Source organism: Desmodus rotundus, chromosome 1 (assembly GCF_022682495.2).
Source record: "Desmodus rotundus isolate HL8 chromosome 1, HLdesRot8A.1, whole genome shotgun sequence".
Lineage (NCBI taxonomy): Eukaryota > Metazoa > Chordata > Mammalia > Chiroptera > Phyllostomidae > Desmodus > Desmodus rotundus.
The window spans coordinates 199,363,836-199,387,275 of record NC_071387.1 but is presented as its reverse complement, the minus strand read 5'-3'; the positions used below and the strand labels follow the sequence as shown (position 1 = coordinate 199,387,275).

Sequence of the window (23,440 nt, the reverse complement as noted above, 5' to 3'; positions counted from 1 at the left end):
CATTCCCCAGCAAGTTCCCCACTCACACCCCTCCTCTGATCAAATATGCATTTACCACTTTTGTCTTTGAGAGAAAGGCAGAAATGAATAAAACACAGTCCCTGAAGTTTATAATCAAGTGCAAAGTCAATCCTAATGAATACTGAGTTTCATTAAGTTCAACCTTGCTGCCTGACATGAGCTCAGTAGCCCACTCTCTGACTCCCCCCTGGGCAACGCCGCCTCTCTCCGCCAGCCCTTCACAGACTGTCCCACGAACTCGATAAACACGCCCCGGGGTCCTTGATTTTCGCACACCAGCCTTCACAGGCTCCATCTGGCTCCACCACCACACACATACCACCCTGCTCACCTTCAAGAGGTGAATCCCAGCCGCTGCATTATTGCAGGAAGCAGGGGACTGAGCCCACACACGGCTTTGCTCTCCGAGGCCTGTCAGGAGACATGGGGAAGGGTTAGCAGGATTTGCCCCGCTGCTGCGGCTCAGCGGACTGAGTGCGGACTTGAGAACCGGGAGGTCGCTGCTTCGTTCCCTGTCAGGACACATGCCTGCGTTGCCCTCCCTGGTTGAGGACCTTCGAGAGGCAACCAATCCGCGTCTCTCTCCTACATCGACGTTTCCGTCCCTCTCTTTCTCGCTCCCTGCCCCCTCTCTAAAAGGGAAACAACTAAAATCTAAAAAAACAGATTTCGCAGGATTTAGCAGGTCAGCAAGGAGTCGCCGTCATCTACCAGACTGGGAGGAGGATGAAGCAGCAAAGGGGGCAACCGCGGCAGGCGCATTGGGAACGCGTGGCCGACGTGGGTAAGGTGTTGGCAATGGCATCTAGCTCTTGGTCACTGTCCCCCGAGTCTCAGGAAAGGGTCTCGGAGAGCAGAGCGTCTGGCTTCCTGTGCTCTGGAGGATCGGGGAGCCGCAGACGCTCAGCTCCAGGCCGGCCCTGCGGGCGAGCTCTGCTGGGACTCTACAAACCCATCTTAGTCCAGGGTGGACTTCAAAGCCAGTCTTCAAAAATTATTTTGATGTGTATGTTTTAAAGTTACTTTCCCTTGAAGAGAAGCACATTCGGTCCCCTGAAATGCAGTTGTCAGACTTAGGGGCCTTGCGTCATTGGATGCAAGAAGAGATCTTTAACGTGACTTAGTGGTGTGTACACATCTGCCTGATTTTAGGCTCGGGGTCCAATTTTCTCTCCACCATTTTCCCAGGGGTCCACAGATAAACTAGAGACAAGGTGAATGATTTGCCCAATTGCGGTAGACCTGTACAATGGACTACTATGCAGAAATGAAAAGGAGCAAAGTGTTGGCAAATGAAACATCCATGAATCTCAAATAATCCTGAGTGAAAGAAGGCACACAAAAGGGAGTACGTGCTGGATGGCTCCATTGATAGGAAATTCTAGGAATGCTAACCAATCTCCTGAGACAGATAGCAGGACAGCGGCTACCTGTGGTCGGGGGTGAGGCAAGTAGGGGCAGGAGGAAGCCTCTGGCTGGACATGCACACACACTCACACACGGGCACACTTATTGTGGTGATGGTTTCACAGGTGTAAATATGTCAACACTTACAAAGTTGCTACTTTAAACACATGTAGTTTATCGTACGTCCATCATACCTCAATGACGCCCAAAAAGAGTGGGTACTGTAACGGGATATCCTTCTTGCTACCTGAACTAATCTCCTTTGCTCACTTCAGAGTTTCTTGGGGGCACAGCTGAAGTTCTGCTCTCAGGGACCCCTAAGAGCGGTAAATGTCAGGGCAATGGCCCTCCGGAACACTGTCTGCTCCTCTGTGAAGAGAGAAGAAGCCCAACCCAGGCCACTCACAGGCTCTGGCGGAGCTCAGCGGGACAAGGTGACACAAGGAGTGTGGTAAACTGGGGCTGTGGGCATTCTTTAGTACTTTCATCCCTCCCCCACACCGGCCTGCAGTGAGGCTCCCTACTCAGGTCGGATTTCAGGGGCACCTATTGAGCTGCATTTACTAGTGAGTGGAGTTCCTTTCTTAACCAAACAAGCTCAATCTTTGGTCTCTGCATCTCATTTTTATTTCTGTGCAGTTGAGTATGTAGAGCTAGGACTCCTTTCCTGCCCCCACCTCCAGTGTGAGCTAGTGAGTCACTCCTTAAAAAAATACCCCCCTTATAGAAGACGGGAGCTCATTTTCCTTATCAGCCCCTGTCCTCCTTAGCCTGCTTATTGTTCTCATCACTGTCTGACATATTACATATTTACTCGTTCTTTTCTCTCCATTCCTCGCTCTCCCACAACCCAAACCGGAGCATATGAAGCACGAGGAAAGGGTCTCTGACTGTTTTATTCATGGCTATATTCCTAGTGTGTGGACAGAGCAGGCAGTCAGGAGATAGTCTTGGGAGAATAAATGAAGTATTCTCTTTTGCTAAGGCAGTAGTGCTCCAAGTTTCCCTGATGCCTTTCATCCCTAATTTCTTCCTCTCCTTGGGAACTGTAGATCCACTCTTCTTAAATTCAGATTTGATCTTTAAGGCAGAATAACATAAAGGGGCTGGTGCCTGTGGGGCTCAGGCCCGACACAGGACCAGCCAGACAGTGGCCACACCCACTGCTCTCAGCCTGGGTGCTAGAGACCACCCTATGGGAGCACTTCATTGTCTGCTAGCTCCTCATTACTGCGCTTCTCTAACTTCCAATTCTATAGCATCCCTATGACGTGCTAAATTATTTTACAGAATGAGAACACATTGTTCCCTGATTTTTTTAAATTTAGAAACAATTTCAAAACTTACAGAAGAGCTGGACGTGAAGTTAAGGAAAGAGCATTTCGTGTTTGGAATCATCTGAGAGCAAGTTGTGCACAAAGACACCCCCCCCCGCCCCCCGCCAACCCTGAAATGTGTATCTCTAACCCATAAGGACATTCTTCAACACAACCACAACCACAGCTGTCACCACCAGGCACTTAGCGGGGGTACCATAGGGCCATGCAGTCCTCTCTCCCCTTTCAAGGCTCACTAATCATTGTTCCAACAATGGCCTTTGTCACCAAGGATCCAACTCGGAGTTGTGCTGCCTTTTGCGGCCATATCTCTTCAGTCTCCTTTAACCTGGAATAGTTTTTCAGTTTTCCTTTCGTGGTCAACTGAAGGGAAAAAGCCGATTAGTTTGTAGACTATCCCTCACGTTCCATTTGCCCCATGTTTCCTCGCAGCGAGAGTCAGGCTACGCATCTTTGGCAGAGAGTTCACAGGAGTGATGCTGTTTTTCTCGCTGAAGCCCATCAAGTAGCACACAGACCTGGTTTTCTACATTACTGATTTCCTGGCCCTTTCCTGCAGGTCTATGATGGGCCCATAATGACGTAACATAAAATGTTCTATTACATGCTGGGGGTTGCAGGGGGCATTAAGGCAGCTAATCAGCTCACTTTAGGATGAGATTATCCTGGAGGGTCCTGGTGCCCCACTGTAATCACGATGGTCCTTACAAATGAAAAGGGAGGGAAAAGAGATGGTGACAGGGTGATGTGACGTGAAAGACTCAACTGACCATCACTCGCTTTGACAATGGGCAAGGAGAAGCATGTGCCAAGGAACAGGGCAGCCTCTAGAAAATGGGAAAGGCAAGAAGACAGATGACCCCTTCCAGACTGTAGCAAGGAATGCAGCTGAGCGAACATCTCCTTGATTTTAGCCCAGTGAGACCCGCCTCACACTTCTGACCCCCAGAGCTGTAAGGTAATCAACTTGTGTGAAGTGGCCACGTTAATGGGACTTTGTAATGGCAATCACAGGAAACTAACGCGTATACCTGGAAGTGTGGTGGTGGGTACGAATCCAGTCTGAAGTTCTGCAGACTCTCCCCGGGGGCCTGTGAGGACCACCTTGGGGTCACTGCTTTGATTTGGCTGCGGGAGCCCTGGGCCTGGTGGATGAGCTGATATCTGAAACCTCTGGCTGAACGCACATGGTTGGCTGGAATCCACGGAGAACCCGCGTGGGGCCAAATTCCTCCTGAATGGAGTAAGGAGGCCTGTTTAAATCCAGAGGTGCAGAATCTTGGCTGGATTATCCCAGTAAATTCTCAGGAAGCCTGGCAAGCTCCCTGGTTGATGGCGTTCTCTCAGGGGGGATGTAAAGCTTAAGCCTCTGAATGGGCACCCCTCGGGGCAGCCTGTTCAGGTGAACTGGGGAAAGACCTGATACCCTCTTGGGCTAGCTTACTTCCTTTGTTCTCCTAGTGTCCTTTTAGGTGAGTGGAGATGGGATAGGAAGCCTGGGGTTATAAAGTAGAAAACCACCAGCAAGACCTACAGGCTCAGAGTGGCTCCTAATGGTTTGGTCAGATCACCTTTTGTACAGAGGAAGGGACTTGTCCAGGGTCAAACTAGCAGATTAGCTCTGACCGTTTCCCTTTGAGTGACTCCGCGAAGAGAAAACTGCTCTATTATTAATTTTGTGAAATGGGAGTCCTAGCTTGCCCTGGAAGAGAACGCCAGAGAGGTCTGGCGAGGGGAGTTCCCTCCGTATCGTGACTAACGTTAGGAAAAGTTGAGAACGTGGAGGAAGAAGGCAGGAAAGGGGGCAGCACTGAGCTGGGGAGGGTGGGGAGTGTGTTGCCTCTGCCCCACCTCTGCGCTCCACCTCCTCCGCCGGCATTTGGGCCTGGGGCCTCCCTCCGGGAGTCCCGCCCAGGGTGGCTCCAGCGGGGCTCCCCTATTTGGCCAGCTCGCCCTGGCCTTGGGCGGGGCGGAGGAGCGCGGGGGTGGGAGTCCGGGAGGAAGATGCGCGGAGCCGGCCGCGAGGTTGGGCGCGGGGGCGGGGGGAAGAGGGGTGGGGATCTGGGGTGGGCTGCGCCCTCCCGCCCCGACCCGTTCCACACCCCGCATCAAACAGTGGCTGTCAGCTGAAATCACTCCCCTTTCAGGAGGAGGAGGGGAAATCAAGGTAACTAGCCCCTCTCTGCTTAAAAATGCGAAGGGAGCTCTAGGCAGCTTTGCCGCCGCTCCTCCCCACTCCCGGACCATGCACCCCGGCGTCTCTCCAATCGGCCACAGGCGAGGACTCAGTTTCTTAAGTTGAGAGCTAAAACTTGGTGACTTTTCTTCTCCCCAACAACTGAATCATGCCCTGTGTCCAGGGGAGGTGGCTTGCAAACCTCTCGGTGGTGGCTCAGCTCCTGACCCTTGGGGGCCTGTGCTATGGCAGACACCCGCAGCCCGGCCAGGTGCGCTTCCCCGACAGGAGGCAAGGTGGGTGGCTTTTCTTCATCTCCTCTGAAAACCGTGGTGGCAAAACCTGTGCAAAGTTGGTGGCGCCCTTTCCCCCTCCCCCAGTGGGCTGAACTCTGCGGAGCCTTTTGGGTGAGCTGTAAGGAATTCGGAGCTCAGAGCTCAGTAACAGTTTCTCAGAATCCTGTGTTGCAGGTGAGGATTCCTTAATTCTTACCGAAGGGTGGTTGTCCCCATCTCAGTTCCCTGGTGCAGCCGCAGTCAGGCCTCCAGAGGGAGCTGGTGAGGCCCCCCCCCCCCCCCACCTTCCCCTTTTGTGTCCTGTGAAGCCGCGCTGCTTCATCCCCTCGTTCTCGGATTCTGAGCACGCAACGTGATTTTTTATAAAAGTTCCAACTGGCTACTGCGGACCTTGCAGCGTTTCTAGTTCACTTTAAACTTCTGGTCAGGGAAGGGGAAATCTGATTCTGCCCTCCTGCTGGGTGAGCTTGGCTGTGTTTTGGTTTCCTGGAAAGATTTAGGGCTGTGTTTTAACAGTCCTTTTGGGGAAAATTTACCACCTTAGGGGTTCTGGTTGCTCTGTTCTGCCTTCCTGATCCCAGCCAGCTGCGTTTCTTTCTGAATTCTGTGAAGCTCGTAATGCCATAGAAAGCACTGGAGCAGTTACGGTACACAACTTGTTGTTGTTAATTATTGTTAAGCCCAACACCCTAGACGGGTGGTACTGTTGCCTGTGCTGTTTTATTGGATTTGGAAGGGTCAGAGACACTTGGCTGTTTGGTGGGGAGTTCATGTGCCTCTGGCAGAAAACTGGCACAGCACTGGCAGTGGTGGCTAGGGCAGTCTGGGTGTCAGTTCACTGGCCACCCGCAACAGCCTCCTGGGTGCGGGGACCGTGGTGACTGCCTCTGTGCTACAGATGAGACAGCTGAAATGGGGAGAGTGTATGGACCTAGCCAGTGGTGGAGGGAGGTTTTGAACCCAGGGAGCTTGACTCCAGAGGCTGGTTCCCTGCAGTGAAGCAGCATTGCCCAATAGCAGTAATGGGGACAACACACACGCACACACACGTGCACACATGCACTCTCTGCACACACACAGAGCACTGGGTTAGCATCCATCAAGTCCTATGTCTGCTGACTGTGCTCAAGTCTTGGGAAGCTGCCACAGCTTCCTGCCCCCTTTGATCCCCAAGACCACTTGGGTGGCGAACATCACAGCACGCCCTTCTTTGCATCTCCACACAGGGGTTTGTGCCTACACTGCAGAGTTCAAACCTGCTGGGGAGCTCATCTGCTGAGACTTCCAGGCCCATCAGATGCCAGACCCTTTGCTTTGCTTGGAAGCTGGAGCCAGCAGCACTGGGGTTGGATGTCAGGCAGCCAGCTCTCGCTTGTGTAAACGGTCCAGATACCGTCTCCTACCCCCAAGTTTAAAATAGCAGCGTTTGTTGTTCTTTGAAAAACAGCCCCTTTGTGAAAAGTCTGTCTTCTGTGGCAGCACAAACAAAGCCTGCAAGCACTTCCCAGGGCATTGGAGATGGCCTGGGTCAAAGACACACATCCTCCTGGGTTGGTTTTCAGCTCTGCCTGCTCGGCATCTTCTTTGTAAGAGAATTTGGCTTAGTGGGGAGCAGACAGCCCAGGGCCTTGCTTTGTCTTCTCTGGAAAGTGGGAGACGGTTGTTTCCGGTGGTCACGTTTAGGGCTATGTACTGAGAGTGTTTGAGATTGAAGAAGAGCTGTAAAGTGCATCGGACTGAGCTTATTAGCATTGCATAGGTATTGAAGGTTTTAAAAATAATTTCAGATTTAAAAAGCGTTTTCACCAAAATATGTGTCCTTAATCCAGGACTAAGTTGAGACAGCAAACTAGTCAGAGAAGAACATTTTGAGGCTTTTGGGGACTAGGATGACCTGGGTTTTGCTTCCAAATGGCCTGCCTGCTGCTTGCCATTAGCCAGTTTCCCCAGACTCCACTGGAACTCTGACAACAGTTTTGAATTGCACCCAGATTCTGAACATTTGAACTTGCGAATTACTTTAGATATCGCTCCTCCCATCCTCTTATTTTTACAGATGAGGAATGGGCAGCCCAGGGGGTCAGTCACCGGTCAACATGCATTTATTGAGCACCTGCCAACTGCCACTTCACCAGAGGGGGGAAGAGTCCCACAGTTGGAAACACATTCAGAACCTAGGTAACCCTCACGTTCCTCCTAGGTCCAAGGGTTGGGCAGAGTCAGGATTCTAGACCGAGGAAAGAGTATGAGAGATAAATCCAGTCCTTTCTGGGACTGGAAACAGGCAGATTTGGCAAACAAGCTCTGCTCAGTATAGTTTCCACATTGCTCGGTCGCGCAGTGCCTTCCACGGGGTTCCCGACCAAGGACCAGAACAGCGGGAAATACTCGTCTTGCTCACGGCCCGCTGCCTCTGTGCGAGGGCCAGTGCTGTCCCCATCGGTGGGTTATTCCCTGGACTGTTTACGAGTCAGTGGTCACTTCTGTGACCGCTTTTGCTCCGACAGCTCTACGAAGCCAACAGGGCAGGCACCTGATCCCGAGTTCGAGATGTGCCCTGGGGCCCCACCTCCTGCAAGGACCTGGGAGCATTTCCACACACACACACACACACACACACACACACACACACACACACACACACGTCAGCACCGTGCATTTGTGCCGTTTGCAACAGCTGTGCGTTCTGCGCGGAGAAGATGATTTGGGATTTGTTCTTCATGTAAGAAGAGACTCCACAGTTTGGGTATTTTGTGTGTGTTGTTAATAATGAGCTACTGTGCTCTGCAGTCAGGTGTCACGGGGTCGGGGGACAAACCCAACCTCCTGCGCCTTAGTTTTGAGGGGACCAACACAGTTCCCCACAGCATTTTCACGTGCACGGTTTTCTATAATAAAAATACAGTCGAAAGATTACAACAATCTACCTTAGAAATAAACATGAAGAATAATCATAGATTTAATCTAAAATGTATGAAAACTGGCAGGTGAATATTTTCTCACCTCACGCTTTTCTTTTGAAGCAGAGGGTAAGAGATCACTTGGTATTTTGTATTTTCAAAAGTGCTTGGACTTATGAAGTATTTGTGTTCAAAATGAATTTTCAACAAGGCAAATCTAAGTGTTCAGGGCTTGTCATTTATTTTCACGGACTCCAGAGTAGCCTGGAATGTCATTTCAGTGTGTCCCAGCCTCCCTCAGCCTGGGTGCTGGTGCTCCGGAGCAGACCCTTGAGGCAGCTGGTGCTTAGCTCAGAAGGGTGGGCTCTGGGGTCAGGTTGCCCAGCACGAATCTTCGCCCCCTTTGTTATCATTATTTTTTTTACAGAGGTGGGAGTTAAAGCTAAGACAAGGGACACCGCTAATACCCACCCCTGAGAACTCTGAGCATCAGACAAGACCGCGTTGGTGTAATTTCAATGCTGTGTTGACCGTAGCAATGGTAACAATCAGGAGCTGTTCTTATTTCCTGACACCTATTTCCCCATCCTTGCCATATTCCCTGTGGACTCTGCTTTCTGTTGGCCAAGGTGGCAGCTACCTAATCTTCCAAACGAAACGCCTGCTGGGAGGAACCTGAGGGGAGTAGGGGCTTTGCCCCTCCCTCCTTTGGAGGTTTACACGTATCTACGGCCACAGAGATCACTGGTAGCCAAGTTGGTGTCTTCAGTACCGACAATAATAGCTAGGGAGTGGTGCATGTCAGGCACTGTTTGAATCTATTACCTGTATTCATACATGGGGTCCCCACACTGCCCTGGGAGGTAGATGCTGTTACTGTGCCCAGGGTCTACACGAGGCAACTATAGTTGGGTCACCAACATTAACCACACTCGTACATGGCCTCCTATTTCCACCCGCCCCTGGGGGCTGACACGGCTGAGCTGCCCCCTTGCAATACATCAGGAGGTGGCGCCAGTCTTATCTCCCATTACTCTGCTCCATAAAGAGGCATTGTTCGCTCCATTTACCGCTGGGCAGACTGAGGCCTCTTAAAGAAGTCAAGCAGTTCTTTGCTTGTTAGAACGTCGTCACCAGGGACAGTGCTGTTACCTCTTCTCTGTTACATTCTCTGCCAAGTGCAAGTGCACGTGTGCACCTGAAGTACAGCGGCAAGAACATGACTGAAACAGGAGGCACAAGATTTTAATCCAGGTAATGCTGCGTATTGGCTCTGTGCCCTCCCTTAGCCTCAGTTTCTTTACCTATGCAATGGGGACAAGGCTCTCTCTCTCATGGTGGTTGTGAGTATTGAGTAAAGAGGGCCTTACGGTGACTGGCTCGCAGCAAGTGCTCATTAAAGGGCTACAGTAATTGTTATCATTGTATTGTCACACAGCTGCCTTGTGCTGGCTCTTTAAAAAACCCATGAGGTTAAAAGCAACTTGGTCAAGGCTATACATTTGTTTGTTCTTGTATTCTTTGGGAAATAGGTGCTTCAGCGTTTCATTTATACTTTCAAAAATTATGTTTAACTCTTAGAGTTGCATCTTCAGAGACAGGCTCTGTAAGGGACATAAGATCTGCTCTTGAGAGAGGGAGTCAGCACCTGGGCCACTGGCCACACACTGGGGCGGGGGGGGGGGGGGGGGGAACCACCACCTGGATATTCAGCTGAATAAGGCTTCTCCTGCCTCCGGCTTCCCTCCACTGCTCTGACCCTGGAGGAGCCAGAGACATCACTACATGTAGTAGAAGAGGAGGGAAGTTACTGAGAGAAGCACTACCAGAAGCCAAGTGTGGCTGCCTCGCCCAGCCTGGCCGGTCCTCTCCTGAGGCCTGAACTTGGGAGGGCAGGGCAGTGCTCTGGTCCTGCAGAGGTCCAGCTAGTCCTTGGGGAGTGGGCGGTGTGGAGGACTGAGCCAATTTGGCTCCTAGTTCTTGGCATAGTAGCATCATTATTTATGCAGAATCCCATTTCCGTTTTATTCGTGTATGCATTTTATCCCCATTCCACACTTTCATTCCTCCCCATAGAAGACCATCTTAATGGGTTCCATGTGTACTTTTTGTTCGCGTATGTCCTGGTGAACTTTGCAGTGTTGTTGCTGTGAGCATGTATTTCCCCTTAGTGTAAGTGGCTCTGTATTAGTTGTTTTGTTTCGTATTTGTCATTGCACATTGTTTTGAAGATCTGCCCGTGTCACTATGTGGTCTGTTGCTCCTCACTGTTGCCGTTGGAAGCAATGGGTCTGGACATTTTGCAACTAAAAATTGAGACAGTGTGTTAGTCCCTAAGGGCGAGACTCTGTGCTCCTTTAAGGTGGAGATGAACCTCTGTACAGTGTGTTTGAAGGTCTTTCATCATTGCACCCCATCAAGTCCAGTTCTTTGAACTAACCAGCTAAAAACGTGGTCACCACTCCATCCATGCTGGGCCCGGCGGAACTCGGCCTCCAAAGGGTGTGGGGATAAATAGCCTAATAAACAAAGGGCATGTGAAATGAGGCTATTCTGGGAGCCACAGAAAGTAAGGAAAGGAGGTGCAGAGAGAACTTCAACCAGAGACATTAGGAGAAAGAGGAGGGAGGATGGGAGTTGGGACTTTAAAGCATGAACAGGAATAAACAGGGTGTTGATAGAGAGTGTGAACAACATAGTAGCTGGGGAAGTGACGGGAGCAAAGTAATACAAGTTAGAATGGGTGAGCACAGCTGGGGGGTGGCAAGTTTGCCCTTTCTCTTCTCCCTCCCTCCTCCCTCCGTCCCTCCTTCTCTCTCTCCTTCCCTCCCTCCTTCCCTCCTTTCCTCCGTCCTTTCTTCCTTCCTTCCTTCCTTCCTTCCTTCCTTCCTTCCTTCCTTCCTTCCTCTGTTCCTCCCTTCCTTCCATTTTTGTTTTATTTTTCTATTTATTTGCCTCAAACAAAGATTAGTTTATCTTACTAATCTTTTGTTAATGTTTGCTTTAAGTCCTTTGTATTCCAGAGTGATAATTACTCCCTAAAATTTAGATTCCTTGTTATTCTCAAACATGAACACAAGGATTTGGAGGCGGGATGTAATGTGAGCGAGTGTATGTGTTCTTGTGTGTGGAAGGAATGAGGGTCCTGTTTCGCACTGTTAAGGTGGCAGTTTTTGTATTTTGTGCCCATGCCTCAGGTCCTCATGGTTCATGTACCCTTTTATTTCGTATATTTTACAAAAATGAAAAAGAAACACCCAAGTTCCTTTAAGCTACATTATGGGCCACTTGTGCTGTTACTGGTGTGAGGCTTGTGAGAGAGTACGTGATGGGCTTGCTGAGTTTTTGCCTTTTCTTCGACCTGACTTAACAGGACTTCCCCAGGGTGTTTAAACTCCTTAATAAAAGGTGAAGTGCTATGATTTGTGTTAATGAACTCTAGACCTGGAATGCTGCTGTTTGTCATACTGATCTTGCCTTCTTCCTAAGACTATGCTTTATGCATTAATTCTCACCTTAAGTTGTCTCTGGTAAACCATCTGACATCCAGAGCCACGCCTCAGTGTCAGCTTAGGTGGTCACACGTCATCAAGGCAGCAGACCCGGGTCAGCTGTTCAGGGAATTTACCATTGACTGTATTCGTATGGCGGAAAGGAGCTTGAAACGTCCAGCCAACAGTGGGGTTTTGCACTGAACAATCTAAAATCTGAGTTCCAAACGGAAGCGCGTGTGCCTTGCTGCAGACTGACCAGGAATCTCTGCTTTATTGTGTCTCCTTCTTTTTCAGAGCATTTCGTCCAGGCCCTGCCGGAGTACCAGGTGGTGGCGCCCGTCCGAGTAGATGCGAGTGGGCATTTTCTGTCGTATGGCTTGAACCACCCCTTCCCCAGCAGCAGGAGGAAGAGGGCTGTGGATGGCCCAGAGGACCGGGTGTACTATAGAATTTCGCATGAGGAGAAGGACCTGTTTTTCAACCTGACGGTCAATCAGGGATTTCTTTCCAAGAGCTACATCGTGGAGAGAAGGCATGGCAACCTCTCCCATGTTAAGATGGTGGCTTCCTCCGGGCCCCCCTGCCATCTCAGGGGCACAGTTCTCCAGCAAGGCACCAGAGTGGGGACTGCAGCCCTCAGTTCCTGCCATGGACTGGTGAGTGCCTGGCTCCGTGCCCTCCCTCCTCTGTAGCCAGCATCTTGATCTGCACACCCCTGCCCGTGGGTGCACAGGTGCATTCAACACATGTAAACTGAGCACTTAAGATGTACTTGGTCCTGGCCTCTAAATGGGTTAAGGGGAAAGTGCATGTAATTAAAGTTGATCAACCTGGGAGGCACGGAGAGTACGGGTCACACTAAAGTCGAGGTGACGGTGACTGCAGCCCGCAGCCGGGTGGAGTACCGCTGCTTTCAGCTGCTCCCAGGCTGGGGAATGGGAAGAGAATGGGCCCTTCTCTATTTCAAATGGCCTCAGGGAGCAATGAGGACAACCATGTGGGCATTTGAGATTCAGATTTCAGATTCCTACTAACTTCAGGAGCACAAAAAAGCAAATATTAACTAATGGAATTATGTGGCCGTAGCCAAGATGGTGGAAAAATTTAGATGCAAATCACTGAATAATTTTTTCCAGAAGAACCAATCCCCTGGGATTATTTTGGAGCCTTTCACATGTAATTGGACAATTAATAGATGGTTATAAAAAAAGCACCAAAAGGCAAATTAAGTTTTTCCGTTTCTGTGAGCACACAAGCTGGCTGGCTTCTAGTTGGTTCGTTCATGTGCCACTTTTCACGGATGCTCACCGAGGGTGGTCCTAGTCAGAAGGGTAGTGGTTGGACTTGTGTCTGCTTTGACCTGATCACCTGTCTGGGGCCTGATCTCCAGGATGTTTATTTTGCCTTTCACCCAGGGGTACCCCCCTACTCAGATTCCCAGGGTGGCGGGCTTAGGAGATGCTGGCTCTCGGCCTCCCACCCCTCAGAGGTAGGAGCTTGCAAGTGGCATCTGGGAGGGCTTTCTGAGGACGGAAGCACTGTCCTGTGCAGCAGGCCATCTGCTTCTCATTGCCACGGCTCAGGGCTGGCATATGCTTTGCTTCGGATGTGGTCATCCTAATGGTGGGGGCTGTGTTCTCTTGGAACCGTCTCTCATTTGAAGTTCATTTAGTGTCCCTAGGAGCAGCCTCAGATGGCTGCAACCTGAACCCCCAAGAAAGGTCACCCATGGCAAGCTGTGGGATGACCACCTTCCTTCACTGGGCTCTGGTCCCCATGCCCTGGAGGCCACTTCCAGGCAGTGAGCCTGTGTCCCCATGTTGGCTAACTCGCCCTCTGTCTGTCTCAACCATTTGCATCACCCTTTCCCCTCAACATTTTTATAACTTTGAAGTCATAGAATTTGTTCCTTTGGGACAGTTTAGTTGATTTGTTCCGCTCTCAGTTCTTTGATGGAGAAACTGTGTTCTTTAATCAATTAGACTCGGAACTCGTCCTCAGTGGGAGCTGTGACCTGTGAGAGTCCCAGTGGGTGGCTTCGGATCTGCTGTTGCCAGGGGCCCTACAGGACTGGCTCTGGGTTAGTTTGTTGTTAGCACTTCAGTTTAGATTTTTACACTGGAGGACAGTCTAAAATGTTAGACTCCACACTGTGCATGATATAGCATTGAGGTTCAGACTCTGTATGGGGTACCCCACTTCCACCAAGGGCTTGGTTTAGGTACCCACCACCTAGGCTGTACCTGAATCAGTAAAGAAGTATTTTTAATTCCTGTTCACAGTGAGGGACAGTCTTTCTCAGCTCATTCTTTATCAAAATAAATGCAGTTCTTGGCTGTATCCTAAACCCCAACCTCAATTCCAGCCTTGCTGGGGAATTCAGCCTGACCCCTTGGTCATGGCTCTCTTCAGAGACAGTTCCCCACTCACCTCTCCTTTCCATTCCCTTTTGCCACATTTAGACCTCCTGTCTTGTTTTGAGCTCAACTGTGGATTACAGATTTGAAAGAGGTATTATGTTAGTTTTAAGTTCAACTCTTTGAAATTCATATGCACGTGTCACAGTTAAAACAGAGAGGCCCCATGTACCCTTTGCCCATCCCCCTCCACCCCCACCCAATGGTATCATTTTGCAAAATTACTCTGTAATATCACAGGCAGGATTTTGCTGTTAATATAGTCAAGATGCCCAACATTGCCATCACAGTCCCCCATGTTGTCCTTTTATAGTCAGGCCCATTTCTTCCTGCCCCCATCCCCTCCTTATGATTACATTTTATGTTTAAGTTCATGATCCATTTTGAGTTAATTTTTGTATAAGATGTGAGACTTAGGTAGAGGTTCATTTCCTCCCTCCCTCCCTCCTTTCCTCCCTTCCTTCCTTCCTTCTCTCCCTCCCTCCCTCCTTCCTTCCTTGCTTCCTTCCTTGTTTTTGCCTGTGGATGTCCAATTGCTCTAGCACCATTTTTAACAAAAGGCTACCTTCCATCCTTTGAATTGTTTCTGCACTTGTCAAAATCAGTTGGGCATAGTTTTGGGAGTCTATTTCTGAATTTTGTGTTCTTTTCCACCAATAGAATCTTCATTAGTATAGATATACAATTAGTCTTGAAATCAAGCAGACTGAATCCTCCCATTTTATTCTTCTTTTTCAAGAATTGTGTTAGTAATTCTAGTTTCTTTGTCTTTCCATATAAATTTTAGAATAATGTGACTACAAAAATCTTACTGGGATTTTTGACAGGAAATTGCATTAAACCTGTATATTAACTTGGGTGGGGAAAGATTGACATTTGCTGTATTTCATCTCCCAATCCATAGACATGGTTGGTCTATTCCAGTTCTACCCATGAGACCTATGTAGGTTGACTGGTAGAACTGAAAGCCCATGAAGTTTGGTCCTCTCTCCTCCCCAAGGTGATAATTATATGGCCTCTTAAGGAAAAATGATAAATCCCACTCTGATGGCATTTCTCATAGGGAATTTCCCAGGGAGCAGTGAGGACCACCCTGGGCATTTGAGATTCAGATTTCAGATTCCTACTAACTTCAGGAGCACAAAGAAGCCAATATTAACTAATAGAATTATGTGACCATAGCCAAGATGTTGGAAAAATTTGGATCCAAATCACTGAGTGATTTTTTCCAGAAGAACCAATCCCCTGGGATTATTTTGGAGTCCTTCACACATAATTAAACAATTAATAGATGGTTATTAAAAAAGAAGTCACCAAAAGCCAAATGAAGTTCCTTCCTTTCTGTGAGCGCATAAGCTGGCTGGCTTCAAGTTCATTTGTTCATGTGCCACAATTCATGGATGCTCACCGAGGGCGGGCCTAGTCAGAAGGGTAATGGTTGGACTGGTGAATGTCAGCAGAACGAAGTCCTGGCACCAGGTGGGAAAGCGCCCTTTTTATGATCCCTTAGCCCCAAGTGGAGCACCTTTTTTGTAATTTGTCTGCCTAGAGGGGTGCCTTTTAAAATTCATCTGTCTGAAGGAGGTGTCTTTTAGAATTTCACCCGTCTCCCCTGCATGCTTACTTGCAATTGCACGAATGTTTGCTACGACAGTAGTCACGGAGGCCCCTACCTACAGGATCTGGCCTGGCTCTCTGGCCCCCAGATGACAGTTACATGGGAACGCACACATCCATCGCCAGCACGTGTCCGGAAGCCTGAGGTGTTCCGTTTCAAGTACCAGTGTGGAGAGGTGGGGTGTCTGTGGGCATTAGTAACAGGTCCCTTTCCACTGAGCTGCAGCAAGACGTGACCAGTTCCCTCTCCCAGCCTCTCCTCTGGTTCAAAGTGAAGAACAAGCTTGTGTCTATTTCCTGAAACCACTGGGTCTTTGCTTCTGATCTCCAGCAAACACCTCCTTGAGCTGCATGCAAAGAGGAGGCCTTCTGCAGAAGACAATTTCACAAAGGCTCAGATCCTGTAAATATGTACAGAGGAGAAACACTTCTCCCATACAAACACCCACATTTGCACTGAAACGTTTCTGCTGAAATGTATTTCCAGTAGCCATGTTGGATGGCAACCCCTGTTTCCATGGGTAGCCATCTTTACACCGAACTGAAAATCTAAATTTTAGTCACCAAAACAAATGGAAGATCTGCTCCAAAAAGAACTTTAATCTTCCTTCTCTTAGGATACAGGACACTATGAAACTTTAGAATAGCTTGCCAGCTTTTAACCAGCAAGGTATTAGCTTTTGCTGGGATATGCTGTTACAATAATTTTAACTCTTCAGATTGTGTTAGGTTCTAATTTTCAGAAATGCAAGAAATAAGTGTTCACTGCGTTTTGCAGTGTAAATGTTACACGTGACATTAGTGTCATTTATTTATTTTTTTGCTTTCTCTTATATACAACATTTACTCGAAATTTATGCATGTAAAAAATATCAGTGATGTCTACAAAGTGCCCAGGTGTTTACAACATTTAATAAATGAAAATATTTGTGGACCTTAAGGCTCTTGGGTAGGACATAAAAATCAGACATATTTCCAACCAAGAACTGAAGAACTTCTTTATAAGTAAACCACTCATTTTGGAAATAAATCGGATACATGCTATTCATGAATTTTAAAATAAGGCAGAATCTGTGGTCTCAAACCACACCACACACATAATTTTTTAATTATATCACATTCTATCAAGTCAGATTGACGTTTAGAAACCCGCGCTGTTTGGTGGCGCCTCTGTTGAGAGGGGTGTGCGTTATACCACATGACTCCCTCAGTCCTTGGTCCTCTTGGGAAGTCCCACTGGTCCCTCTTCCGTACAATCAAAGAATGTAACCGTTTCTGCCCTCTTGTTCTTGAACTCCAGCTGCAGCCTGGGGTGGTATGCCTGAGGAATGAACTCTGTTGGCAGGGCGCTGTGGGAAAACTCTCCCAGCGCGGCTTCTCGCCTTGCTCCCCCATCTGGAAGTTCGTGGCCATTGGCAGGAAACCCTCATTTGCATTGTGGGATGCCTGTGTGTCAGGGTCTGTCGTTCCTCACCTAGGGGAGGGACTGAACTGCTCTGTGTATCTCTAAACTCTGCTCCCAGGCTGAAGCATTCGCCCTGACCCCTGACCTTTGCGGATTGCCTGGTGAGACCCATGCTTACTTAGACATGAGACTGAAGTGGGGGGCTGCGGGTGGGGGGAGAGTCCGCCCCTCACTATTATTGCTTTGTGTTACACACTCATAAACATGAGTGGTTTTCCCCCCCTCTGACTCTGTCTTTCTGCTTACTTTTCCATTCATTGGGTTCATTTTTGTGAGTTCTCAGCATGATGGATTGGAAGTGAGAGAGAGAACTGAAGAACCTGTAGTTCAAGAAGCGGCATTATTTTTTTTTTCTTTTGCTGGGTCTTGAATTAGGGACCTGCCCTGTGGCCCTGGCAGGGTGCAGGAGAAGGAATGCCCCTCAGCTGTCGTGGAGACAAGAGGCCAGTGCTCTGTTTATTAGTGGGCCAAGTACTTGGCTTACAGGTCCACCCCAGTGCAGCATAGCGATGTTACTGCCTTCTTCTGTATATCTCTTCCATGGAGACTGTACTTTGAATCTCATTTCTGTTTTCATTACAGACATTGAAGATTAGGTGTCCAGAGTCTCCCATTATTAATGTTCTAGTATTCCTCTTCTTTTTTGATGCAGGATAAATTGTAGGTCCAGGGAACTTAAATAGTAGCCTTCAGAAAGATCTCGTTTCTTTCAAAAATGTCTCCATTGACTGACAGATATTAAGAAAGACTTTGAGAAGTGAGAAAGCAGGAGACCTGGGTGTTTTCTTTGGTAGTTAAAAGAACGTTTTACTTGGTTGTTGGAGATGATCTTCAGTGTGACGTGATTGATTTATTTTTGACCGGGGTGAACACCTTTGCCTCCTTGATTCTGTGATTTGGATGGATTGAGTCCTTGCTGCCAAATGTGTGGCTCATGGACCAGCAGCCTGGGCAGCCCCTGGGAGCTTGTTAGAAATGCAGACTCCCCAATCCTACCCAGATCTGCTGAATCAGAACCTACATTCTAACAAGATCCCCAGGTGATTCGTATGTGCGTTAAAATTTGACGAACATTGGCCCATCCCACCCAGAGACACTAGTTATACTTGATCACAGCCTTCGAAGTATTACGTTTCTTTGGCAAACACTCGGACACCTAATGATGCTTAGAAACAGTTGTGTGGCGGGGGAATGCTGCCGTTCTAATCAGTGTTGAGGGGTGAAAAAGATAATGAGGTTCAGAAAAAAGACTGCAAAGATCCATGGGACCTTGGGAACCAAATCAGGTAGGTTATAGTGGCCAGCTGTTCCCCCTGTCATCCTTTGCTACTTTTCTGTCCTCCACAGCATTTGGTTATGTTAGGATCCATGTCCTTGGCATGGACAGATCTTCCCAGGACAACTGCTGGCTGCTCTCAGGTTCTTTAGTTCCCATCCCTCTGGCGAGCGTGCCAAGCAGCGCTGTCTTGGTTTAGACTCTTCATCTAAGTCGGGGAGAGACAGGCTTTCCTGGCGCTGGAAGGCTGGTGGGGACACCGTTTAGACTTCACGGCTCCTCCCAAGGGGATGGAGCCTGGTTGATTGTAGGTGTGGCTTAAGAATGAGGAGACCTTGATGTTTATACATATTTCTTTAAGAGATTGCAAGTGTGAAGCTTTTCAGGATGTTACTGAAAGTCTAGGTATAAAAGGGCAATGGCGAAGTAGGGAAGAGGCTTCCTTTCCGGCTTTGTTGAAGCATAGAGGCCGAGAGGGCAGTGCACCCCGTGGATGACAGGGACAGGAGAGGAGACCTCTGCTCCTGGGCCCGGACCACGTCACGTCCGTTCAGTCCTACTTCCTTGACTGCACTGGGGAGTCCCAGGAGGCGTCTTTCCGCTCCATCAACCGCTTATTTGTTAGCCCTGCAATTGCTGTTTGCCTTCTTCATGGCCATACCTGGTTATGTGCTTTTCGAATAGTCAAGCCCAGAAAAATCTTCCTCTAAACACATGTGAAAACCATGACCTTCTGAGATTTCCCAGGGGTGTGTGTTGTTTGATTTTCTTATTTCCCTCCTTGAGATACTTCAGGTGTTCATTTGCAAAGAGTAACTTTCATCCTTCAGTGTTTCCCACCGGCCCCAGCTTCTCTAACCTTCAGAGCTTATGCCCCCACTTTGCGTGTCTTCATGGTTCTGCAGTGCCCTTGGGGGGGGGGGGGGCAGTTAGCAATTCTGAGACACAGATTCATCAGAGTTATCAAATTTCATGCTAATGGTTCCCATTAGATGTCACTGATTTCCCCCTTCCCTAGGCCAGCCACCCGCCGCCCTGTTTACAGACAGATTTTTCTCTGGAAATTTTTCCCTCACTTAATGGATTTCTGGTTTGGCCCTAAGGAGTGAGTCACACAATTTAAAAATGCGCAGCTTCCGCAGTCTCTGACTGGGTCATCAGAGACATTATCTTTCTCCCAAGCAGGCTTCCTTTCTTCTGGCAAGTCTTTGTGTCTCTTCCTTTAAGTTTGCCATTAAATTTGTCTCCTTCCGATCCTCCAACATTCTCAGCTTATCTCCAATGACTGACTTTTTTACCCTGGTTGTGGGTTATTTGGGGCTTTCTTTTTTTGGCTTTCCTTTCTCTCTCTTGGTCTTGCTGTGTTTTAGTGATTTTTTTTTACTGTTCTTTTTACTAGCACATCTGCAGAAGAAACACATGGGGTAAAACTACTAGGTAAAACAGGGTTATATAACTTCTATAACTTACAAGTTACTCAATTTGTATAACTTACATATATTTAGTGTATTTCTGCTTTATAAGACATACTATTTTATAAATATATATTTGACTTATATATCTTCCATGTTATTTAAGTTATATAATTTATATGTTTCTTATCTCTTTTCCAACCTCTGCATAGCTTGACAGGGAGAGAGCCCTGGAAGTGGGCCGCTGGTAGCCGAGCTTCCAGACAAGTGGGAGTTTATTGCAGGTAGGGGAGCAGCCCTGTGTGTGTTACGAGTCGGGGGAAGGAGACAGCTAACGTCAAATAAGTCAACAGAAAGGGCTTTTTATCAGAAGTGATGATTCAGAAGAAATGGGCGAAATCACAGTTGCCGTTACAGACGTAAAAACCTCCCTGACTGCCGTCATTTGAAACTGCAGAGGAGCAGAGGGAACAACGGAGCTCGGAGGCTGTGGGGTGGGCACCCGTGCTGTGTCCCTTCTGAGCGGCTTCTTCTCTGTCTGGAAGGTGGAGATGGCAGTTGACTCGGCAAATGGCCAGGAAAGGGTTTGAGATCTACCAATAGATAGATCCGTCCTCTGGCAAGAATGAGCTTTTCCACTAGTTAATTTTGTTTATATTAAATGGTTTCAGTAAACTATTTAATAAGCAGGCTTTTCTTCCCATTTAATCTTTAGCACCGTCCACTGTAATTTAGGCTTTTATTCATCAAAAGCATTGGACTTGGGGTTGAGAGACTGCTCTTTATGTCTGACTGCTCCCCGCTAGTGGGAGTACTCAGTAAGGCAAGTCCCTTTATACCTGGAGGTCCCAGCTTCCCCATCTGGGACATGAAGGCTGAGCAATTTCTGCCATCTCAACAACCTCAGAAACTCAGACACTGAGCAATTGGCAGTAGAGCCATATACTATCACGTGGCGATGTGTGCAAACACTGGATTTTAATTCATGGGTGGGGAGAAACATCTCTTTAAAAATGGAATCTAAAAGACTAAAAAGTCGGAAAATGTTTAGATGGGAAATAGTGGTCTAGTCCAGGTTGTCCAGGGTGGGTACTTACATTTTCTGTGCTGTGGAAATGGGTGGGTTGCAGAAGGGTGATGCTGATATTAGAGTTTTTCTTGTGATAGTTTTTTAGAAAAATTTTATTTATTGATTTTAGAGAGAGAGAGGAAAGTAGGGGGGAGAGGGAAGGAGAGAGAGAGAAAGAAACATTGATTTGTTGTCCCACTTAGTTATGCATTCATTGACTGATTCTTGTATGTGCCCTGACCGGGGATGGAGCCTGCAACCTTGGTGTATCGGGATGATGCTCTAACCCACTGAGCTACCCGGCCAGGGCCTCCTGTGACAATTCCCCAAGGCTCCCTTGATGAGAGGCAGGTGGCGTCTAGAGCCCCGTGGGTTCTTGAATTAGCTAGATGATGGTCATTAGCTCTGCAACTTTGGGCAAATTATCTCTGAAATTGTAAAAGGAGGCCAAGCTAATACTAATTTTATTGGTTGGTTGTGATGATTAAATAAATATTGAATATGTAACACTGTGCCTTGAACAGAGTGAGTGTTCTAAAAACTAGCCATTATTATTAATGTTGCTGCTACAATTGCAGAATAACTGGAAAATTCAGTGTCCTGAAGAAAATGTCTTCTAACATTCAATAAATAATTTTATTCATTCACATTTATTTGCAGTGCCCTAGAAGTAATATGTACTTTTTTTATTCTTTAGTCTTTTTGGACAAAAAAATTTTAAATTTTCAGTTATTTCTTTTTCTGTAATTTTCTTTACCTTAAGCTTGGCCTTTAAAGTTTTCACTCCTCTGACCCATTTTCTCCTTTATCACTGATCTAGGGTAAGAAAAAATAATCCAGAGGACCCTAAATTTGTTTTTCCTTCACTCATAATAATATTTTTTCAGCAGGCAATAAATTCATATGCTACAAAGGGTGAGATACAGAAGGGCGATTGGCTCATGCGTACAGGCCCCGGGCAGGGAGGAGCCAGGGAAGCCCCGTGGAGGAATTGCAAGAAGGTGGTGTGGCTGGAGAGCAGAGAGCAAGTTAGTCATTTTCCTCTTTCTAATAAAGAAATATTGGGGGGGAAGACTGAAACTGGGTAAACATTGTCTTCCTCATAGGCTTTCAATTCATGCATTCATTTATTTATGCTAGCACAACCTTGTGTCCATACTAATACATCACTATTTATCGCGATGCTCAGTTATCTCAGTTTGGCCTGTGGAAGCCCCTCAGTCTGGCTCCTGTGTCCTTTGCACTTGTCCCCTCATTAGTTGAGTGTTCTGTTGTTTCCAGGTACAATAAGATGTTCTAGGCTCATCCTGTACGTCCCCAGCCCTAGAGTCAGTCATTTCCTCAAGGAGCTCCTGGCCCCTCCCCTGAAGAGGCAAAGGTCTGGGCACTGGATGTGCCATTGCTCTTGGGTGTTGCTGTGCCAGGCTCTCAACGGAAGCCATGTGCGTACATGCCTATGTACATGTGAGTCAAAGCATGCAGTTGCGTCTGTAGGTATTAGCGTCTCTATCTCCATGTAGAATGTCGTGAATTTATACACCAATCCATTTAATTCCTGTCCAGCATTAGAAGGTTCATTCTAGTTTTCTCTCTTTCCAAAACCTGTGAAAACACCTCTGATGGTGACAGAAGTGGCTCCCATTATCCTTGGCCTTGTCACTCATTCGATTAATCCCTGTTTATAGCCAATGTCCCATTGCTGTCATTTCTACGACTTCCTCCTCTCGCGCATGAATGCCTGTCTCACCTCTACTGGGCTCCTGCATTCTATGCTGGCACCCCCGACACCTCATGCAAATGCCCTCTGCCCCCTGCCTGGGCTCTCACCCTCATGCCAGGTCGCTGGGCTTTGATTTCTGAGCAAGGCTGTTTCCCTGTGGGCTTCCTAGGGTTCAGGTGCTGAAACGCAGCGCCATATATATCACTGACCCGACAGCAAGGATGCCTTTCTCTCCTGGTTCGGGTTCTGGGTGCTGCTTCCCTGCACTATGCCTCCTCCTAGGCAGACAGCCTTTCCACTTTGCTCGGACTTGACATTCTGCTCTGCTCTGCTCTGCCTCGGCTCTCCCTGTACCCCCAGCCCCCCTACCCCGGCCCCATATGATGCCTACGTGGCTCTGAAGGGCCTAGAACTGAATTGTTCAGGAAGAGAAAAGGGGAGAGAGAGGGAGAGTAGGGGAGGAAAGAGTACCTTGTCTGTAATTTTACCGTGCGTGTCTGGCTGATCACCAGATGCCTTTTTAATTCAGATATTCGATGAACCCAGGCTGGGCTGGGGACAGATTCCTAGCTCTTCTTGGTGGGCAGACCCACCAAGTCTGGTTCTGCCTTAGGGAGCTGTCCTTGCCTTCGCTTCCTGCCTTGGTGTCCACACCTCACTGTTGCCCGCTTCTTGGTGTGATGCCCAATGTCCTGGCGCCCGAGGGTCTTCTGTCCTTGTGTGTGTCATCTGCAGGCCTCTGCTCCAACTTTTAGAGGGCTTAGCTGGAGAGGCTGCCCCAGTGCCTGGCAGCACGCCTGCTTCCTAGTTCCCTGTGTTTTTTCAGCTGCCCC

The 23,440-nt window shown here is 48.2% G+C and overlaps 1 protein-coding gene across 1 annotated transcript in view; it reads left to right on the top strand.

Moving 5' to 3' along the window:
• Positions 1-4,881: 4,881 nt before the first annotated feature.
• ADAMTS12 (ADAM metallopeptidase with thrombospondin type 1 motif 12) overlaps positions 4,882-23,440 on the top strand; it is a 208,465-nt gene continuing 189,906 nt past the window's right edge. Inside the window, exons 1-2 of the mRNA XM_024578563.3 lie at positions 4,882-5,237; positions 11,926-12,287. Coding sequence (XP_024434331.3) covers positions 5,111-5,237; positions 11,926-12,287 — 489 coding nt within the window. The 5' untranslated portion in view covers positions 4,882-5,110. The remainder of the gene's footprint in view (positions 5,238-11,925; positions 12,288-23,440) is intronic.